At 39.2% G+C, this 23,037-nt stretch overlaps 1 protein-coding gene across 2 annotated transcripts in view; it reads left to right on the top strand.

Moving 5' to 3' along the window:
* The first annotated feature begins 5,690 nt into the window (after positions 1–5,690).
* The window catches only part of SLC44A3 (solute carrier family 44 member 3), a 39,307-nt gene continuing 21,960 nt past the window's right edge, over positions 5,691–23,037 (top strand). Inside the window, exons 1-9 of one of the 2 annotated variants that reach the window (XM_017827255.1) lie at positions 5,691–5,755; positions 6,044–6,151; positions 8,817–8,959; positions 9,540–9,676; positions 11,088–11,181; positions 12,530–12,699; positions 13,258–13,347; positions 14,007–14,131; positions 15,237–15,423. In XM_017827255.1, coding sequence (XP_017682744.1) covers positions 5,729–5,755; positions 6,044–6,151; positions 8,817–8,959; positions 9,540–9,676; positions 11,088–11,181; positions 12,530–12,699; positions 13,258–13,347; positions 14,007–14,131; positions 15,237–15,423 — 1,081 coding nt within the window. In that variant the 5' untranslated portion in view covers positions 5,691–5,728. Of the gene's footprint in view, positions 5,756–5,860; positions 5,942–6,043; positions 6,152–8,816; positions 8,960–9,539; positions 9,677–11,087; positions 11,182–12,529; positions 12,700–13,257; positions 13,348–14,006; positions 14,132–15,236; positions 15,424–23,037 lie in introns of those variants that run through there. The other variant, XM_017827254.1, reaches the window with a different exon arrangement.

Below are 23,037 nucleotides of genomic sequence, written 5' to 3'. Positions count from 1 at the left end.
AGAACCCTAAGTGCACTGTAATCCTGACATCCCACAAACGTACAGCTCTAGTGTTGTTTCTTGTCTGGCTTAGTATGTAAAGTAACATGTGATCCTGAAACATTGATCCTTTTGCTCTATTCTAAAAGCTTGAAATGAGTCACCTCCAAAGTTTATTATCAGGTTCAACTTGGCAAACACTTTCCTAGGGTCAGGCTGTGCTCTAGCTTGTGTATTGACAGGGATGAAAGGGCTTTTTGTGCAAATCTCTGCTTGCTTGTGCGGAAAGTGGAACAAATTAACTTTGTGGCATTATGCTCCTTCCTTGAACGATTCATATGTTTGGTAAATCACAGGAGGGGTGGTCATTAGCAGTAGTAACCTAAAACTATAGAGGTTGGCAATGAGATGTGCACACTCTATTCTTCTAGACCCCTGGATAATCTACTCAATAATCATTATCCTGAAATAAAAATGCACAGGAGACATCCAGAAGAACGTGGGATTATTGTTAATTAGAAGCTGGAAATAATTATCTTATTAATTGGTTATTAATTTTTTTAATTCAAATTACTTTTAAGGCTGAGAAGTGGAGCATCTCAAAAATCTTCAAATTACTAGGGGAAAAAAATTGTTTACTTTATCTTTCATGCAATTTCATCATTATATGTATAACAGAGTATTTAAACATTCCAGTCGTAAATATATTATCAGGTGGGATTTTCTAGATAACCAAACAGAAAAGCTAACATGGAACATCATACAGAAATTAACTCAAGTCATCAGAAGGATTAGATTCCCTGGATACATAGGGCAGATGTCTGCCAGTGGATCCAGTGGAGTAACTGACAGCTAGCAGGCTGATCAGAAATCTGGCAGGGTGATTTGAGTTGTTAGTCAGGCCTGACAGGGCACTTTCAGGTCAACATTGCAGATATTTGCCAACAGAGGAAAGGTGATACTCTGCTTGTGAAAGGGAGTGGTAGCAGACCCAGATTCTTTTGATTGTTCCCCACAGTCTTATGTACCATCAGGACTTGTATTATTGCTTGTTTAATCTCCACATAGCTTTCACGCTTTTCTGATCTACCCTCTTCTTCCCATGCCAGTTGTATGCCTCCCTATATCAATTTTAACTGCCCTTAGTTCTCAGATTCCTTCTTTGTTCAATCTTCACCCATTTCCTACTGGCTCTCAGTCTCATTCATATCCAGTCCCACCCTTCCCTTGAATCCTGCATGCTGTCCCTCACCAGCCAGTCCTCTCTCCATCTCCCTCTCTCTGGCTGCCATTCTCCTATTGACCCAGTCTTCCATTTTACTTTAAGACTTCTGTTTCTAGGGTCTTTGCTGAGCCAGTCCTGGCTTCCAGTCTGTTACTGTGGCTCAACAGAGGCCTAATGGCCCACTGTCTACAGCATTAGGGTAAATGCTTTCATGATGCTGACCTTTATGAATCCCCTAATCCTTCTCAGAGCTACTAGGCACTGCTTTCCTTATCAACCAAGGTATTCTTTATTAACTCCAGGAATCTGTTTAATGGCAATAGCTTTTTCTCCTTTTTCTTTACATTCATCTCAGGATCCTTCTTTGTCCATTGTCCCTGCTCACCATTAGAACACACACTGAAGTGAAAGTATGTGGCAGGTGAGAGGCACATTTCAGGGTTGTCCAAACTGTCTAAGTCAGGCCTGGGAGTACACCATGCAGACACCATCTACAGAGTCTTTAGCTATGAAGCTCAGCAAGTTATCTGACCATACACTGTGATTTATCACAGTGATTTGGGTAAACAAGGACAAAGTTTCTCAGACATGAGGAAAAGCAGAAAGTATTTCTTTTTCTCTGTCCATTAAAAACCTCTGATCCAAGTAATGGTTAAGAATTTCTTTACTACTACCCAAGAAGGGGTACCATAATGTCTGCTTCTCTAATTTCATTCTTAAAAATGACTGAATAATTTGTGCTGATGTTTTCCAAAAATCTTCAGCACCTGCCATGAGAAATTTCAGACTGAATTGTTCAAGTGAGATGAGGTCATAAATACCAGGTCTCAGAATGCGAACCTGACTAACAGCTTGAACATAATAGGTGGCATCATGTTCAGTTTCTGGGTGTTTCAGTTCAGGATGTTCCAAGAGCATAGCTACATATGGATAACAGTGCTACAGGATAGCCTGCCTGCTAAGTTATTGTACATAAGCAAGATCATTTGAGTGTGATGGAAATTATGCTCAGCTGCAGCTTCTCTAATTAGGCAGAAAATGTTTTCTTTTGAGTTTCTCAGTTGCTGCGTCCTGCTATTAAAGTAATTGGTCTCTGTTCCTTGTCTGACCCATAAGGGGATACAGATAGGGGCAGTCATCTCACTTAACCAGTCTAGCAAGGAACTGTCATGCTTTCATTTAATACCTTCCTCTCCCAATCCACATTCCTGCCCCAGTTTTAGCCAGGTAAGTTTCTTGGTAAGAAAGTTGAGCCCTAAGCGCAGACAGCATCAGGATTCATTCTCGGTGAACAAACACCACACTCATAAGAAATAATAAGAACTTTGTGATTAAAGTAGAGGCTTGGAGTCAGGAAGCTTGAGTTCATGTTTGATCTTCTGTATGTTCTGTGTGACTTCATGAAAAACAAAGAATAAAAAACAAAGAAAAATGCCCATGACATTTCACTGCTGCAGTATTTCTGTTGCTGATGCTGATAGACGTCTGAAGATGGTTAACACGTAAAAAAACCATAACACTTCTAAAAACTATAACTAGTGTTGAATGTGTAAATGTTAATCTCCCTTGTTGTGCTTGCCCCATCATAACACACTAAGCAGGTTGAATGGTTAATGTCTTAAAACACAATTAAATTGCTATGAGTTCCTGGGTACTCCAGGATTGTAAATTTTTTTTCCTTTACAAGAAACATTACATACTTGAAAGGTCAGTGACGACTTATGAGTGAACGTGGACCCTCATCAGTGGCTATAGTTGGATACAAGAATGAAGCATATTAGAAAGTCAGCATCTTGTGCATGTAGACCAGGAGACTGAGACCAAAGGCACCACCCTGGGCTTCTCACCATGGAGAGAGAGCACAAGCCAGTATACAACTTTATGGCTGAGTAATTAATTTTGTAATCCAGCATTCTTTTTTTTCAGAACTCATTTTTACCTCATTTCTATTTCAGATTAAACTGAATCAACTCTACAAAATGTCAGTTCTAAAACTCCCTGCTCCTCACCAATTGCTTGAGCGACTCAGCTGCAGAACCGGGCTCTATCCTGTGAAAGTGGTAAGACAGAAAGTTTGAAATTGATCTTGGCAATGTGGGCAAAACTTCGCAGAATTGGAAAAAAAAAACAAGCAAGAGTTTTTGGTATTACGGTTTTGGATGTGGACGTTTGGATCCGTTATCGGATCAGAGCCTTGCTTCCTGGTACTTTCTTCAACCGGAGCATGTCCTCATTTGTGACTACTGGCCAACAAAAGCGGCAGCCTCTGCGCACCCACTCCGAGTGCTGCGTGTGCTTGGCTCGAAACAGGGAGCGGAGCCCCACCTAGTGACACACGAGAAAAGTACTCATTTGCTGCTGAGTGGAATAAATGTTTTATTTGATCATGTTTGAAATTCAGGGAAAAAACTCAACAACTTACAACAATTAAAATATTTAACTTAAAATTAAAAAAAATCCTATTGTAATCGTGAGCTATTTTCTGTCATTTATTAGATAACTTTTCCTAGGCTAGTTGAAGAAATACAAGAATTATAATTGATATTGCTTGGTAAAATCAGGCCTTACTGCTGATTCTGGTGTATTTACATGAACTTAATTTGTTTGGAATCTGGATTTTAATAAAAAATATTTGTTCCACTTGCTCCTTTCCTTTATTCACAGTAGGAATGTAATGCAAAACTTAAGGAGGATCATTCAAAAATTGCCGGATCAACAACAAAAGCTAATATTAGCATGTGATGACAGCAAGTCATCAGATTCTAATATCTGACTTCATCATTGACATTGTTCTTTTTAAATGATTTTCTTAATCAGCTAGTGATTCTCTCTCAGAATACTCCTTGTGTCTAGGTTAAAGGTTATTAATAATTTTGGTTATTTTTCTTGATATAAGCAAAATATTGAACTTCTCCTGTTAAAAAAGAAAGGTTAAATTTCACATGAAACTTCACATGTGTGTTTCAAGGGAAAATGGCTTTTACCACGTATTTTTAAAGGGCAATAGCACAATTTGAAAGAAGAGTTATTTTCTCTATTTAGGCTCTAAAAGCACAGAACTACCTTTTCAGTTTTAGAATTTTATTCTAATTGTCACACAAATTATGAAAACTCTCAACAAATTGATGAATAATGAGCATTAAAAGACAGAATGCTGATAAAGACAAGAACCACGAGCTGGCTGGAAACTAAATGATTTAATAAACCCTTTTTAAGACATAGAGTTTTTAGAAATCTTTCCTGCCATTTTGTCAGAACCACTTCTTGTGAAGGGAGCATGTGTAAGTTTAAATCAGAATTGTACTGAGTTCTGTTAAGTCAGTTAAAATGTCAATTTCAAAAACATTGCATGAGTTAACTTTTCAGGAAAATGTAGTTATTTGCAGTCAGACTAGAAGGATTCTGGGGCAAAGATTCATTCTTCTTTTAAATCCAGCTTGTGATATTACCAATTTACTTCCATCTATGCTAGTTTGTCACCAAGGTTTCACTCTGCATTTTCTCTGAAGAATTGGAATATGTTCTTTTTTTTTCCCCCCTAAGCAAAACCAGCCTAGTGTCCTGTCTCCTATACAAGATGGACCAATTCTTAAATAGTTTTGCAAAATATATTCAATTTAATTCAATTTTACTGCAGTTGCACATGTTGCGTTACTTCGTAAGGAGGACATTTTTTTCCACTGACTGTCAGCAAAAAGACAAAACCGTGCTTTTAATATCCTTTCAATTAGTAATTTTTTCTAGGTTATTGAGCTGAATTTAGCAAACATGTAAATAAAAATGCACAGCACTGAGAAAACATATTAAAAGTGGCTAATAATTTCTGCATTCCTTGGCCATTAAAGTTACAAGCATTGACCTAAGTTAGTGTTATTGCTGTTATTACAGGTTATTCCTGTGCACCCAAAATTCACATGGACATCGATGAGAGGTAATTATAGCCTAACATAGTCTATCAGTGTAATGTAACTGTACAAACAACAAAGAGAGGCTGAAAAGGATCTCTGACTGACTGTATATCGATAATGCAGCCAGAATAGCCAAGTGGGTACCAGTATCAGCGGGCTTTACACCACGAACAGGCCCCATTTTGTGCTGGCAATAACAAATCTTCGGTTATTCCCAGAAAGAAGCTAATTCACTGTGAAACATAAACTTCCCACCCTGGCCGGGGGCCATGTGTAAACCTGCGGCAGTAGAGCAGCTGCAGGCGGCCCCGTCCTTCTGGCCGGGACCCCCGGGCTGACGGTACCCCCGAGCGCTGTTCCGGGAGCTCGGCTGAGGGAGCGCCGGAGCCGCGGGGCGCCAATGCCGCTCCCTCCCGCCGGCGCAGCGGCCCCGCCGCGGGCGCGCCCGGGAGGAGCGGCCGGGCCGGGGCTGGCGGTGCCCGGCCACAGCGGCGGGTGGGGCCGCCGGAGGTGCCGCCACCCGGCCCGGCCCGGCCCCGCGGCGCTGGTGCCCAGCCCTGGGCAGCACCTCCCCGCCGAGCCGGCTGCGCGCCGGGCCCGCCCGGCCAGCGGGGCCATGGAGCGGCGCGGGGGCCCAGGGCAGGTGGGCGCGGGGCCGGAGAGGGGCCAGGGCAGCGGCGGGGGCGGAGAGACGGAGCGGGGCCCGCGGCGGGGGCCGCCCTGCCCCGGGCGGTGCGGGGCTGGGTACGGGCCGGGGGCGGCGCACCGCGCTATGGGCGAGCTGCGCAGCAGCTGCGGGAGGAGAGCTGCCAGGTGTTCGGCGCTTAAAGTGCGAGGTTATGCTCCTTCTGAAATCTCCGCCCTTTGGAACTTGATTTAATTTCGCAGGAAGTTTGTTTTGTACTTTTTTGGGGCTTTTCTTTCATTTTAGGACTCTGGAGATAGCGCTTCTGAACTACAGGAATGGAGACCAGTCATTTACAGAAAGTGCACAGACACTCTCTGGCTGCTCCTCTTCTGTCTCTTCTGGGCTGGTTTGGTAAGCATGCTTTTTTCTGAAAGAAAAAAATCAGATCTAAAGTTCATGGAGTTCAGCATAGTGTTATACTAAATCTAAACTGAAATTGTGATGGGCACAGGTTGCAGGATTGTACTGGCACAGATCTGACCTTTGTAGTGGTGCAGTCTTTATTGTGATGTCTTTCACACAGACAGTTTTAAGTACTGCCCATATGCTTTAGATACTATGTATACATGGGGCCGGATTATTTAGAATTCTCTTTTTGTAAATCAGTCTGGGCTCTGACTGGGTTCTTATGTCTACTTATTTCATACATTGTAGTCTTTTTATCTTGCAACATGTCCATCTGATACTACATTAAGTCACTATCTGACCTGTGCTTAGAACAGCATACAAGCTTTTGGGAACAGGCTTTGTCTTTCTCAAGTGTGAAAGTTTGTGGGTTTTTTTGTGATATGTCCGAGTCTACTGAGGATTTTTGTAAACACACTGTTTAATTCCGTTCCTAGTAACTCTGTTAATGGAAGCTAATGCAGAATTATACCTAGACATTTTGAAGGCTGCATAAATGGAGGCTGAACTTTGTGAGCAGGATAGGGTTTTTTAATACTTGGTGCTTTGATCAGTGGAGGAAATGCCAAAAATGAAATCTGGCAGATGGTAAATATTTCCAATCTTTGTTTTCTCTCACTGTTTTTATTGCTCAGTTTCTGTGAAATAGCTTATTGCATACATGTATTTGTTTTCTTGTGTTTGATCTTCTTTTTAGAATATTTTAAAAGATTTAATGATGCTAATTTGTTCACACAATGAAAAAAAATGAAACTACAGTAATAGCCCTGTGGAAGTGCTTATCACTGCCATGTAGACACACGCCTCCAGCAGTCATACAGATATCTATTACTTACTAGTATTTATGGCTTGTATCCAGCATTCTGCACTTTAAAAAAAATTCACCTGTACCCACTGGATCTGTAATGTCCATCTTTAGAAGGTATACCAGAATTTTTCTGAAAGCATATTTCAGTTGACTTACGGTGGCAGCTCATTTCTCCTTTTCCTGCTGAGAACAATTTAATTATTAACAAATCCTTGCTATGTAAACAAAGTGGATCTGGAAATATTTTGTTATTGTAAAAAATCACATCCAGAAGTAGTATGTCATCTACAAAGATGTCCATATTGAGACATTAATATGCAGTCATAATTTAAAAAAATTACTGAACTAGTTAGACTGTAAAATAAGAGTCTACTATAAGCAAAAATGGGACTACCCTGGGGAGTAAGGAAGTACATACTGACATCTTTGTGTATGAGACTCAGTTTTTGCCCAGATCCCATCTTTAGTCACGAGTGTTAAAATTAGAAAAACAAATAAAGCTCTAAACCTTAAGGAAGAAAGCAGTTGTACTGGATCTGATATGTGCAATCTGTCTCCAGCACAGCCAATATTCATGGAATCATAGAATCAGCCGGGTTGGAAAGGACCTCTGAGATCATCAAGTCCAACCCTTGATCCACTGTCGCTGTGGTTACTAGACCATGGCACTAAGTGCCACATCTAGTCTCATCTTAAAAACCTCCAGGGATGGAGAATCCACCACTTCCCTGGGCAGCCCATTCCAATGCCTGATTACCCTCTCTGTAAAGAATTTCTTCCATATCCATGCAAACTAGTAGTAGTTAATGTAGGACTGAGAAGTTTTGCTGGTGCCAGCAGCTGGCATGTAGCCCCAGAGGTCAGTGTATTGTCCTTGGTGCGTGTGAAATGTGGTTTGCACCTCATGGGACAGAGGAGAACATTGAATCACCAAGTCCTTCAATAGCTAGAGTGCTGTTAGTAAGCCTTTGGGTAAAGTAGTGCTCAGGACTTCATCAGCTTCACAGAAGAATTGCTGATTTTTGGCACTTGGAAAGGTTCCTTCCCAGGATTGTTTTGGCCCTCATGGGGTACAGGAAGGTTTAAGCTGCATTCCTAGACAAGGTGTTTCATATTGACTAAGGACTGCTGCTACTTGGCCAACAGAAGTGCTTAGTTGCCCCTGGGGTTTACATGGAGCTGATCTACTAGAACTTTGATCTGAGAGCAAAACAACTAAAACGTCAGGGCAGTGTCACCCAAGTGCAAAGTATGTCTCTCTCCAAGTTTTTCATGTGTTAAAGATTGTCTCTTCCTGAAATTTCAGGTAACCTGCATTTTGATTATACTTTGTTTTTAAAAACACCTGTGATTAAATTCACTAGCAGCTTCAAGGGCTCAACATTTCTGCAGATATACTGACCAGGTGTGTCCTGAAGGTCACCCTGTAAAATAAGATGCAGTGAGCACATGAAAAGTCACCATTTGAGGAATCTTGCCTAGTGACATACATGAACTTCAGTAGAGACCATGTCTAGCACCTTACTAATGCTTTCCTCTTATTTTAATCAGGACTCCTATCTTTCTTCTCCTGTGTTACTCTGCTTAATTTATATACTTTCAACAATAGATGAAGGAAAGCTCTAAGGAAGCAATAGGGCTAAACCTGTCCATCTGACTTGGTCTGGCCTTGTGCAGAGGGTGAATTTTAAGTTGAACTGTTTGCATCCACAAGACAAAAATGTATGGCTTAAAAGGGGTATTTATTGAATGGAAAGGAAAAGCTATCATAGCATGATTTCATGTTAAAAAATATTTTAACAGATGTTTATAACTGGCTATGCTGTGATGGCTGGTGCTGCAGAAAGACTTGTGCTTGGATATGACAGCTTTGGGAACATATGTGGTAGGAAGAATGCTCCTGTAAAAGGGGCACCGCTTTCTGGACAGGACATGACTAATAAAAAGTAAGTACAGCACGTAATGTCTAAATAAATCAAACATTTGAGAACTTAATAAGGTACATATTTTCTACTTGTCAAGCGTATGCGTGTATATGTACATCGTTATGTTGAAAGACAAGAAAAAAGTGGGAATGGTGCAAAATGGTGAGTGAAATTAAAAAGTTTAGATAGAATTTGAAGATGTGCTACATAGTTATACTTTATGGTGTCGCCTTCTTAAAGAGGATCTTAAATGGGACTTCAGCCAAAGAGGCAGTAGTTCTATACAGCAAATCTTTGTACTTAAGAAAGTTGCATGTTGAAGTTCCCAGTCATTCCACTAACTCCTTTGAGTCCTTGTAGAATGGCACCCACCTTGTCAGCTTCTGATCCCATATAAGAACATAATATGAAGTACAAAAATGTAGCATATTCTCACATTGCTTCCTAATTTGTGACTTCAAGCTCCATTTTTTTGATTGGATGTGGAAAAAGTTTCATTTGCTTTGTAGCAGTTTAAAAAGATGGAAAGAAGGCTCAGAATTTAAACCTATAAACCTCAGAAAGCTTGTTTTTTGAAAAGAGGATCTTTTTTTCTTTCTAGGTATGTGTTCTTTCTGAATTCATGCAACCTGGAAATGCAAAGCCACAAAATCAGTTCACTTTGCTTGTGCGTGTCTAGTTGTCCACGAGAGCAACTCAACTCTTTGGAAGATCTTCAGAGTTTTGCAAGGAATAATGGTGTGCTACAGGGAATATGAATACCTTAGTGTATCTGTAGAACAGCTGAACAGCTTTCCCTTTGTTATTCTTATGTTTCCTACGCTAGGGAGTCATATCTTACCATTAATTTCCTGAAAAGTTCATGACCACAGAAAATAAAATGTCTTGTTTCTGCTTTATTTCAAAGCCATAGTTTCTAGAAATGTTACAGCTCTCTTATGCAAATTTGAAAGCTGTTGATTAATTCCTGCAGATTGCTGGGATTACACAGCAGGAAACTGGCTGCTGAGAATGAACTAGTGAAGTTTGGTGGGGGTCCCAGTAGAAGAACAGAGTTCATTTGCTATTTCAGAAACTTGTCCAATCAGTTCTTTTAAACAGAATTAAAATTATGGTGGAATTATTAATTTCCAGGGGTTTAAACAAGTGGTTTCATCCACTTTAGATCCCAAGGTTTGCTATTTCACCTTGTTGTGGTTCAACCCCAGACGGCAACTAAGTACCATGCAGCCACTCACTTCCCAGCGAAAACCAAGACATGCCTAGGAATTGTATTTGATTCTGCTGTTCAAGATGAATATGATGTCAGAAGTAGCTGTTGTGCAAGAGAGGCATGTCCAGCATGTAAATAAAATAATCTGTAGCCTAACCTTTATTTTGTGGAGTATGTGTAAACTGCAGACCATATGAGTATGAGCGACTATTTTTACTGGAAGTCAGTATTGTATTCTTTGTTGTTTTGTTTGGCAAGGATTGCTATTTAAATAGACAACATTTGTTTTAATTTAATTTTGGGGTAGTTTGACATCATTTAGTGTGTCCAGAAAGCTATAAACACCTGTGATATTAGATAAGTATTTTCAGTGTAACTAAATATCATTACTGTTTGCATATTAACTTCAAGGGAGAGGGAAGTCTTGTATTTTGAATGGCTTGGATGTATCCAGCCTTTTTTACCCAGAAGTGTTGTATAATGGAGCAGAGTATTACTAGCAGAGTACCTGGTAATATTTTGATTGGAGCCCAGAACATGTTTCTGGATATATATATATTCTATTCTAATTTATGAGAGGCCTAGTTCTACTGTAGCTTCTGTCATTTTAGATTTTTCTGTTATCCTAATGAGCAAGAATTAATAGCCAAGTATGGCATTGTGGAATAAACAGTGTGCCTGCTCTCCAGGAAGATAAGTAGCAACTATAGTTAAGTCTAGAAGGCAAAAGAATCTGCAGAGGTTGCTTTAGATTCACCCAACTAATTTGTTATTTACATTCCCTCTGGAATATCAGGAATGATTATGGCCTGCTAAGGGATCAAACCAGAAGTATAAAGAAAACTTCATTGATAATGTGTTTTTCTCTAAAACTTTTACTAATAATAAATTACCTTTTTTGTTTTTCTTCTCCTTCCCCCCCCCTCCCTTTTTTAGGTTCTTTTCTTTGCATTTACAACCTGAATGTTTCCAGTTATACGCAAAATTCAAAGGCAGCTCAGCTGTGTCCCACACTGCCAGTTCCACCAAGGTAAGAATTACAGGGTGCTTTACAACATCCTTGAGTTTGAACAGCTTCTTAGAGATTATTTCCCCACATTTGGTATTTGACTTGATGCTTTATAGTCAGGATGGTTTTGCTTTGTTTATTTATTTTTGTACATGTTTCATATGTGCCTGTAAACATGCCAGTGTCCTGTCCCACGGAATAAACAAGGACTGCATTCCCTCCATTCCTCTACCCTTTAGGGTGTTTTCCTTTTCAAATCAGGAGTAAAGCACTCCATATAAGGAACAACTTACCTCCTGCACAGACTTTCACTCTCTTCTTCAATGCCAAGGAAGAGGGACTGTGATCTTGGGCCTTGCTGCTTATCCTGAACACAGAAATTTCCATCAGAATAATTTCATAGCCAGCTAGCTTGAAGCACAGGTCTATGGATGGTGCTGTCTTTATAATTTGGCATTTGTGAGGCAAAATTCTTAAACCCATGATTTTAATTTCCACTGTGCTGTGAAAATACAGCAAAGAATTGGAATCTCCATGTTTGCAGAGCTAAGTCATCTGCTCTGAACAAGAGAAAATTGAAAAACAAAGAGAACAGAAGAGAGCAGGAGACACTTAAAAACATTACATACTGTGGATCAAAGGAGAGCGTGTAAATTGATGAAAAAATATAGCATGTTTTACTTATTTCTTCAACTTTCTAGGCTATTTTTTGTTTGTCAGGAAACTCAGCAAAGTTATTCATCTTGCACAGTAATATTTCATTGCAGAAGCAAAGCTAGTCAGAGTAGTTTTTAATTGCTGATGACTTGACCTCTCCTTTTTAGGTATTGATTTGTCTTTGACCGTTGTAGTGCAGCATTGCCAAAGTGGGACAATAAATATGTACAAGAAGCTTGTCTGGGAGTGCCAAATAATTTTATACATAAATATTTGGGGTGTTAGTTGTATCTTACAAACATTGTTTTGATGTGGCTTTTAGAATGCTTATATATCATAAAAACAATACAAAGTGTTTGTGATCTAGAACTATCTCTAACAACATAGGTTATGGCTATATTAGCATAAATTTAGGTTTTATATAAACACATGGGAGCAAAGGAAGTGAAGCCAGACTAGAATGGGGATAGGAGCTATGTGCTGATGATGATTGAGATAGTAAATCTTTTTTTCCCCAGACTGATCTCGAGTGGATCTGTTCTGATACAGTGAAGCAGGCATGATGTTATTAGGAGTTTATTTTGCAGATGAAACATAAAACTACCATTTCTAACAGCACTCTCTGTGGAGCACGATGGAATGGATCTCTGTGGATTTGAAACTGTTTGTCCAGTAATTAATTTTTTTGCCATTTTTGTTTTTAACCTTCCAGTAAATCCTTTCCATTATTTAATCGATGTGTTCCACAAAATCCTGAATGCTATTCCAAATATGCATCTGTCTTAATAAGTATGGTTAATGAAATGGATGTTTTTCACCGAATTCTGAGTGGAATATTGGCAGGAAGAGATACTGTGATAGGACTGAGTGTCCTCGCACTAGGTAAGGTTATAAACAGTGAATAATGATATTCAATTAAAAGATGGGATTTCAAATGTTCCTATTAACTTTATATGTTTAACTTAAAAGTGTTTTTTTTTTCACGTTTTCTGGGCAGAGTTGTTTTTAAGAAAGAGTGTTTATGTTTTATCAGGAGGCATTTAATAGACTGGTGAAATTCAGCTTGATGAAATATCAGATTCTGTGTTCCGTGATATGCCCATATACCTCATTTCAGGGTACTGTAAGAAATTGTTGATGGAAAAAATTATGTCAGCATGAACATTTGAACTTAAATATTATACAAAATACAATTGAAAATCTATTTCCCATTGTTAAATATATGAGCTATAAGTTCCTTATTAGTTAAGTTACAGGTAACTGTGTGTTTTAAATGTTAAAAAGGTTGCCAGCTTTAGTAAATGCTGTTGCTTTTGAGACCACTGTTTAAAAATAAAAGCCCAAGTTCTGCAAGAACCTGAAATTTATATTTAAAGTAAAAAAGGCTTAAGTTAAATGGGTTGTAACACTCATATTAAACTTCCTTTGTATATTTTTCAGCCTTCTCTTTTATACTGGTTTTAGCCTTCAGATTCATTCGGACACTTCTGGTCCATACTTTGATTGCACTGGTTGTATTTGGGTTGCTGTGTAAGTATATCTACTGTTTAGCATATGCTTAGTTAAATGGATCACCTCACTGAACTGAAGGAGAGGCAGTTGAACAAACAGCTATGCTTTTTCTCCATGGCCATCCTCAGTAACTTTCAGCTCACCATAGCCATTTCCAAGCTGAGGCCTGGCTGCTTTTTGGTGCCAAGATCTGGCTGTGCTGTTCCAGCTGCTGAGTGTTAGGATGATGATGATGTTTATTGTTTTTATAGATGTCTGGAAACACCATTTCTTTTGCAGATGAATGCAGTTATGAAAATGCTCCTGTTTCTAAGAATGTTTAGTGAGGCTTTATGCTGCCTGCTTTAGAAAGGGAGAAGTATAGGAATGCATCCAGCTAAAGCTTGTTATTCCATGAAAGTTAGCTTTGCATCTCCACGATGAAATTATATGCCTGAGCTGCAGGATAACTGCAAAAAACCCAATGTTCTGCTGTGGTTTTACCTCAGACTGACAGACCATCATGTGAATTTTCTCTGTGATCACGGATGGTGTGCCTCTCTTTGCTGAGTGACAGCATTTCAGAGCTGAGCCGGGGTAGGCAGAAGGGCTGAGGAGGGAGGCCAGGCAGGCACCACCAGCAACGTGCTGCAGCCTGGGGAGCACTGCCCACCTTCATGCTGCTCTTGTCTGCTCAGTTGTCTCAGGTGTTCTCTGGTGGCTCTATTATGACTACAGGAACGATCCCAGCACTGAATTGGAAACAGAAAAGGAAAATGTTAAGTTTCTACTTGGATATGCTATCTTCTCAACAATAGTTACCGTAAGTAGCATTTTATCCTAAGCAATGGTAGTCTCTAACTTGAAAACTCGAACTACAGCAGTTCTGCAGCAGTAAAAATAATTCCTCGTTCCTTTCAGATTTGCAAATGAGAATAAATTCTAAGATCTGCTTACATGCATTTAAATATAATCATGAAATTGTAGAATGGTTTGGGTTAGGAGGGACCTTAAAGATTGTCTAGTTCCAACACCCCTGCCAAAACCATAAAAAACTCTTTGTTGTGAAACTTGTTTGTCAGCACAAGGCTCTACCACACTTCAAACCTATATAACAGCATTAGCATTGGTGGTGTAAAAATGCAAGAATTGTGTTCCATCCCTATTTTTCTCTGCATCAGCTCACTGGAGAATCATGTTGAGTGAACAGAAAAGCACTGGCTCAGTATGAACGTGAGATCTGTGGATTCAGCCTACCCTGTCAGTAGGAGAAAGGGCTGGCAGCTCTTTTAGACAATGAAAGGGGCAGTGAAACACAGGCAGCAGTGTCTAGACCTCAAATTGTGGGGTTAAATTCTGTTTTTCTCTCATTGACCTTGTTTTACAACAGAAAATTTAAGTGTGGCTTGCAGCTTTTAAAGTAATTTTTTTAATTCTGGTGTTGCAATATTAAAGGAGACATTGCTCAGTGTGAGGATACAGTCAATTTGCAATTCATGAGACATTTGTCAAAATGATTGTTCTGTTTCCTTGAAGAAGAGTAGGATCCATAGACTGGAATTCACCAGGTATGAATAGTCTGACAATTTACAGTGACAAATATAAATGTGTCACAGATCAGATTTTTTTTTTACATATCCTCTGTAAGTTATGAGCTTTCCATGAGATTAATCAAAGTTTTGAATATTATTTTGGTTTAAAAAAAAACAGTAGCAATTATTTCAGAAAAATAGATTTTAATCCACAGTCTCTTTGAGAATATAGGCAGTGTCTCAGGAGGATTTTCCAATGATTGTGTAAAATGCCTTGCTGTTGTGTCTTTGTGAAATCCGTATCCCCCAATCCCACATTTGGCCACTCTGATTCCGCTCGGATAATTTTCTTAAGATAAAACTCCCAACAATTTGTCTTTTTATTTCTTCTAACAGGTTGTTCTGCTTTCCCTTATATTTGTACTAAGAAAGAGGCTTCGGTTCACTGTGCAGCTCTTTCGAATTGTTGGTAAAATCATTGGCAGAATTCCTTTCCTTCTGTTCCAACCACTCTGGACCTTTCTGATTCTTGTTGTGTTCTGGGTATTTTGGGTTGCTGTACTACTTAGCTTAGGAACTGCAGGTAAGTATATGCTTTCCATGTTTTTGACTGAGTGCTGTACGTTTCCTAAGTTCAGTTCTGAAATGTGGGACGACTTGGTGTTAGTGTACAAAATGTGGGCTAGCATTCACACAGCTGAGTTACTTGTTAATTTTATTTTATTTCCAACTTTTTGGAGTCTTCTACATTGCCATTTTGCTTCTGTATGTAGACCTTAGTTTTGTTCTTTCTCAGTTATTTAATTTATGAATAGATTGTTGTAGATACAGTATATATTTGGTGTATTTAAATGGAGAAAGTAGCTGGAGGAAGGAGACAGATTTTAGTGCAGTTGTTATGAAATGCGAATGTTTATAGTCAGAGGAGATGAACAGTGTTGAATTGTCAGAGGTAGAATGTTGCTTCTGAGCAGTAACAACTGCTATCGTTATTTAGAGTAGCGCAACAGAATTTGGATTAATCCAGAGGTTCTTGCAGTTCTAAGGGAGGTGGAAAGAATCATCCACTATGAAAGATCCACAAGAACAGATTTTTAGTATGGAAATTGTATTACTGAGGCATATACCACTGTAAGATCTGTCACTGATTGAACCAGGGTAATTTGGATGCTGCCTTGGCCCAGCATCATGCCACCCAAATGAAGGAGAGGTTGTCCTTCTGTGCAACATCACCCAAAGTAGTGAAGCTAAACTCTGCGTAGCTCTGGGGATAACTCCACATATAGGCATCAGCCTTTGTACATGGAAAGCATTATGATTTGGGGGTTGGTATTTTTTCATTTTAAATTTCTAGGGCCACTGTTAGGAGCCAATTGTTGTTCTTTGGGCTGGAGCTGATTGAAGAATTGTGTGGATAGACACTATTGTTCATGGATTTTCTCTTTTCTGAAAGTTGGCAGTGATTTCTGTGTGGAAAACCAAATGCAGCCTAACTGTTCAAATGCTTCTGTGTTTTTGTTTTGTTTCCACCACCCCTTGATATAGGGGCTGCAGTAACTTCTCTGTACAGGCTTACAGATTCCTGCTGGGCCAGAAAAGCCTCCAGCCTTTCTATAGCTGAGCCCATTTGACAAAGCTGGCTGTGCTCACTCCTATCACAACAGCTTCCATCTCATCTCACCCCGTTAATTCTGGCTCTATAGAAGAGCCAATTGACTTGTAACATGAGAATCTGTCTGAGTCGCTGCTGACATTGCAAATCACTCAACCATTGCTTAGGCTGGACTGGGATCTGTTTCTCTCCATCTTTCATTGGAGACTCATGCAGGTTTGCAAGTCTCTGTTTCTGCTGCCTTTTCCTGAGTAGCTCTTGTCTGTCAGAAATGGCTGCTTGAAGCAGTTGGCTGGCTGATAATCTGTTTATCCTGCAAAAGGGTCAGACCTACCACGGCCAGAAGTCCAACCTGCAGTCTCTTTGTGAGTTGTTCCTCCTGACTAAATAGTCAAGCTGATGCACTTTGATTTAGGTGTCATGGATACTCTTTTGAGCTGGATCTTCCCATTACAGAAGCAGCATTGTGTGCTGGACATAGCTCTGTGTGGTTGTTAGCTTTTCTGCAAAATCCTCATACCATTTATGCACAGATCAGCCAGGCAGCAGTAATTTTGAAACTGGCCTTGTGTGATACCTTATCACTGCTATCACTATCACTACCTTATCACTCCTTATCACTAGTCCTTTGTAGAAAGGAGCATCTCCTGAGGTATCAACCAATGTTCATTCATGCACCTGCTTGGATCAGATACAATTTAAGAAAGCCATTAACTATAATAAATTTAGCAACAGGTAAATAAAATTAATTATAACACACAGATTTTCTAAATATATCATTAACAAGAACCATTAGAGGAAATATTACATCCTTGATGCTAAGTCAACCTGGCTTACTCTTAATATGCACACACAAGGATGTAAAGCTTGCCCTTATTATAGCTAAATTTAGAAAATAACAGCTGAGTCTGTTGTCTTCAAAAGCTTTTGGAAATATAGAAATCATTAGAAGAGTAGAAATATTTTAGCTCACGTGACAGAAATAGGTTGATGATAAGAGCAGGATGGGGAACCAGTTGGGTATTTCCTAGATGCTTTTACAGACTTTTCAGGAAAATAACGACTTGCACATTATATCCAAAAGCAAATTCTGCATGTATTCACAGGGAAATAAAACCCAATGAAAACTGCCTTTGAGAGGCTTTTTATGCTTTTTCCATGTTGTGCCATTTTCCTTCATTGGTTATATTCTCTGTTTCCTGCTAGCCATTTTCATTCAATTTTTTATTTTTTTTCCCCTCTGCCTGCTTGGAGAGTAGGATTCAAACAGTTTATGACCTGCTGTTACATTCATAGTGCAGCACACAACTCTTGACTCAAAGGTATTTTTTGACTTCTCCCTAGCTTAATAGGAATGCTGATGTTTCTAGTGAAAACAAAAAACTGTACAAACAGTATAATAGAGAAGGCAGATTAAGCTTGCTGCACAGTAGAGTGATAGTAAAGTTTCAGTTTTTAAAGAATTGACTTCTTGCAGATTTAGAATAAGAAGGGAAGGTCATTTTCAGGCACTTAATTGTCAACATATTGCTTTTATGAGCAATCTAGTAAAACATGTTTTGACTGAGATATTTTGGCAGGATATTTCTAGTGTAATTGTCAGTCCTTATAAGATTTTTCTGTTAACAGCATGTTAATAGCTAGGAAAGAATGTGCATTTGATAAATAATCCAAATCAATTCTAAGTTACAACCTAAGTGTTGAATGCAGATAGAAAAATGCCACTCCATGTATTCGATTATTTTTCTGGTTAAAACTCGATTTTATTTATTCCACTTTTTCTACTGATAGTTATTCCTTTTGTTAAGCTGTCTGTGCCGAGTGGTGGCTGTTGTTACCCAAGTGCACTCTGAGCCCTTGGCCAGGTCCGGGGGCGGAGGTGTTCCCGTGCCATGGAATGACCTGCAGGAGCACCCGTGCCCGCCGGGTGCCGCTCGAGCAGTGCGGGAAGGGTGTTCCTCCCCCTGCGCGGCTGTTCACAGCGGCTCTGGTCACAGGGGTGGGAAACTCCTCCCGGCAAACAAAGGCCATTTGAGCGTTTCAATAACCCGGGCAGGGAGTGATGGAGTGTTTGATCCAACCCTCAGATTGAGAAGATTTATAAGGTCGATGTCAGCAAGATAGCTGTTTGGATTTCCAGTCCCTTACTCTTACCTCAGATTTGTATTGTAATTCAAAATTTGGACAAATGCAAAGTAAATTAGATTTGATATTGAGAATATTCCTTTAGATTGTATTTCAAGTTTTCAAGCCAAATATGAATCCTCTGAAATGCTGGCTGTTATAGCTGCTCACCGTAAAATAGCTTGTTGGGGATTGTTCTGCTGTTCTAGGATGACTAGTACTTACATATCCTGTAACAATAAATACATACAGTACTGTATGCTTAATGCATTGACAGAAGAGCTCTGCATTATTTGTTTTCCAAAATTGTCCTGTAAATAAGAGACATTTCTTTTTCTTTTGAGTTTTGGGGACTTTTTGCACCAGTTGAGAGTACTTCTCTGAAGGTCTTCAAAGATATGCTTTCTCTTATAGACCAATTTGTTTTTTTCATTGACAAATAGTTGCCTATCTGGGATTCAGTTTGTAAAATACAGGTGGTGATTTTCTTGGGTTTGACACTTTGAGTTTTTCTTCTGACCTACATATTTTCTGGGGCTATCTAGACTGTAGTTTAAATGCAAATATACAAAGAAAGCTGAAAAAATGAAATGTTTACAAAAACACTAGTCTTCTGTGTAATACAGAGTGATGGGTAAATGAAATTGGCTTGCTGCTGTGCTGCACCTGTTCTTATTATTTTCCTTGAATCTTCACTAGTTATATTATATTTATAGTGTCTCTGCATCTTAACCATTCTGGAGCACTTGATGCTTGTTTCAGTTGTGGTGCACCTGATCATTATGGGACCACACAGCTACCTTATTTACACCCCCTCCAAAAGTTAGTGTTACTGTGAGGAAAAAAACTAACTTCTTGGGAGCCATAGAAAACTATAGCCTGCAATTGAAAGGTACTTATGCACATGACTCATTTGAAACACATGGATAATCCTATTAAAATCAGCGGGACTACTTATGTATTTTAAGATAGGCACCTGCTTAAGTACCGTGGTAATTCAGAATCTGTAAGAGCAGCAGAGACTGAGTGGATTCCAGGCCTAGAAAACTAGGAGAAATGCCAAGACTTCATGAGACCACAAGCAGTGGCACCAGTTAGAACCATTAGCTGGCTAGGAATGGAATTCAGCTGTGCTTTGGAAAAGCTGATATGTCTTAGGGTTATTGAGTTTTATTGTTTGTTAATTTGTGGGTATTTCACTGCAGAACTTGAAGTGGCCATGTGGCACAGGAGAGCACATCTTTTGACTTTGCAGTATGCAGGAGCTGTGAGGTCCACATGGCATAGTGTGTGTGTAATATCGGATGAGAAAGTGGTGTGAGATTTTTGTGTAATGAAGGTGCATTCTACAGGCAAGTGAGCAGTAAAACTCCCACATAAAGCTGTGCAGTAGCAAAACCAGCAATAAAAATGTATTTCCTGCAGGAGCCTTGACATTGCAATTACAGCCAGCTAGCTTAGCTGTAAATACCTCTACATGGAAAAGCGCTAAACGAAATAATACAACAAATTCTGTTGCAGGAAGCATGAAGATTCAGTGTGTGATGCCAGAACCTTTCCTCACTTAGCAGTGGGAGGGGCGCATCATATTTTCATGTTAACAGGAACTGATAAACAGGCTCTCACTACTTTTTTGTCAGTGGCTCTTTGTTTCTGATAAGGAAATCGCTAGACTAGACTTCCCAGGAATTTTTGTCTCTTACAACAGCCTGCTGCTGCAGGCATCAGCAAAACCTTGCAGCAGCAGCAGCAGTTGCTGAGTAACAACATCTGTAATAAGTCTGGAGGTATCAAAATGTAGCTGATGGAACTGCATGTGCCCACTGTTGTATCCTGACATTGCTCTGCTGGCTGCCATAGCAGCACAGCACCGGCCTGTGGAGTCAGAGGAGAAACTCTCCTGAGTTCTGCTGCAAACACTTGTGCCTGTTTGCTTTGTTAACATCATTTCTTTTGAAGTATTTGCAGCAGACCAACACTTGTACTGATCAGAGGTTTCCAGATTTAGTGATTCAGCTGTAGGGACTTCAGTTCCTTACTGACTTGTTAGTATTATCACTAAGACTGTATAGCACACCAGAAAGATTTGTGATTATGTAGCTGGAGAAAAATATTCTGTTGACAGATTAAACCATACTTCAAGGCTTTGTTGAAAAAGTTTAGTTTGTGTGAACAGATAGATCACAGTGCAGTACTGAGGAAAATGGCATATCATTTTCTCGACAGGGTATCTAGGATAGCTTTAAAGTTTATCTGAGCTACTGACATACAAAAATAGCATTGCATATAGTTTTGTTGACAAAATTATGCATGTCTGGTAGGCCCAGAAGACAGGGAATCCATCAGTTTACATTGATAAGCAGATTTCTGTGAAGTAACAAAAACAGTTTACTATATCTAGACAGCAAAGTGATCAAACGTGAACTCACAGGTGGCTGTGCCTGATTTCTGTGGAGTGAAGCACAGCACTGTGCACATACACATGTATAAGGTTGGCCAGAAGAGACAAAGCTATTACTGTTGTTATTGCAGGTGGTTATTTCAGTAGGCTGGTAAAAAGCAAACAGAACTAGTTTACCATATGAACATTTGTCAATCTTCATGACAAAACCACTGAAATGAAGACTGAAAAGACCTGTTTTGGAAAAGAAAGGTTCAGGTGGATTGTGTGGTGGAAAAATGTGCTTAATTCTGCTACCAATGGCATAGTGTCTTTGCATTAAAATGGAATGATAGGACACTTAGTATCTCACTGACCTATGATTTGCTGAAGTTCCTCAGTAAGGGCTAGAGGCTGTGGGTAGTGAGCGTGTTTGGCTACTTGTGTGTGCTGCTGGAAAAGGCAGTCTAGAGCCTCTGGAAGAAGTAAGGGAAATTAAAAATCCCTCGAATTTAGAATTATATAGCGCTTAACTTATTTTAATTACTTCAGTAAATAATTGTATCCTCAAAAATTCTCCTTAAAAAAAAAAAAAGCTTTTACAAGCTTAAAACCAGGGAGGCACGGGATGGGGAGGAATGGTGAAGAGTTTGTGAGAAGAGATCTGAGTAGTAGCTTTTTCAAACCAGCAAGTATCTTGCACTTCACAGGCTTAAAATACATTTGAATATAATGGAAGCGACACTATTTCTGTGAATGACCAACCATACAGCACTGTAAAGAGCTTACCTGTTCAGCTAAAATTGTTAACCTCTTGAAAAGAAAATATCTAGAACATATGTCTGTATTTATGCACCCATGTAACTTTTTTTTTGATCCTTTCAAAGCACTTTAAAGTAATGTTGCAGTGTTACTATGGAGTAGATTAATATTTTTATTATTTACAGACAAATAGACTCTGGTTCTGAAAACTTACAAAGCTCATCTGTACCTGATAGTGTTGCTGAAACAAGTCTTTATTGTTTCTACTTTTAGTTATTCCCAAGTAAGTAGTCTGTGGCTATAGAAAAATAGGCCAGAAGTGAACTATTTCATGGATAGCTTTGTACGTGTAGTTTTGAACTTGAAGGTGGTGTGTTGTCCTGTGAGAGAACAGAGAATCATGGAATCATTTATGTTGGAAAAGACCTTTTAAGATCATTGAGTCCAGCTGTAAACATAACACTGCCAAGTCTACCAAATGAATACATGAAGTATTAAAGCTTAAGTTATATTGTTGTTCTAGCAGTAATAGCCAATTCTATGTCTCACTTTGTTATTTCTTTCGTGGAGTTTGAATAAGAAACTATTCACCTCCGGAGATTGTTTTATTTGGTGAACATGTTTCTCTTTCAGGTTAATAAACTTAAGGCTTGCTAAATAAATTTAAAAAAATCATGTTATAGGCATAGAGAACTTTCACAAGAACCAAATGTCCTAATGCCATTATCCCCTGACTAGACTACAGAGTCAAATGCCAAAAATAGGATTGCACAGAGAAAGGTCTAATTGCTGAGTAATCTGAGTTGCCCCCTCCTTTCATGAAAAGCCATCTACTGAATATGGAATAAATTCTTAGTTAGTAACAGAAGTGGAAGCAACGTTTTTTAGCTTGAATAAGTGAATTTGTCAATGTTCCTGGATACAGGAGCATATACTACCATAGAGATGTCTGCTTTTTTCCCCCCCCTCTCAGAGCAGCCATCTCTATGTGCCTGTATTTTGCACAAAGATTTCAAAGTATAGAGAAGAGAAAACTAGTAGCCATGGTTCTAACTAGTAATAGCAATTAAAATATTTGTTTTGTTTTGTTGCAACAATACGTCATACATTGTTAACACTTTTCTGCAGTCTATCTCTTTTGCTTCTTACAGAAAAAAACCTAAAGCATTTCATAAACATGAATTTATTTCAAATTTGAATGAAGAAAATTAAGATTTCATTTACTTCCGAACTATTTGATTCCTCAAATCTTGAGTAATCTCTTCTCAAAAATCTTCACTAATTTGTAGCTGTCCTCTTGACTTTAATGGCAGCTGTCT

The sequence above is a fragment of the Lepidothrix coronata genome, unplaced genomic scaffold (genome assembly GCF_001604755.1).
Source record: "Lepidothrix coronata isolate B3197 unplaced genomic scaffold, Lepidothrix_coronata-1.0 Scaffold136, whole genome shotgun sequence".
In the NCBI taxonomy this organism is placed as follows: Eukaryota; Metazoa; Chordata; class Aves; order Passeriformes; family Pipridae; genus Lepidothrix; species Lepidothrix coronata.
This window is presented reverse-complemented; position numbering and strand designations above follow the sequence as displayed.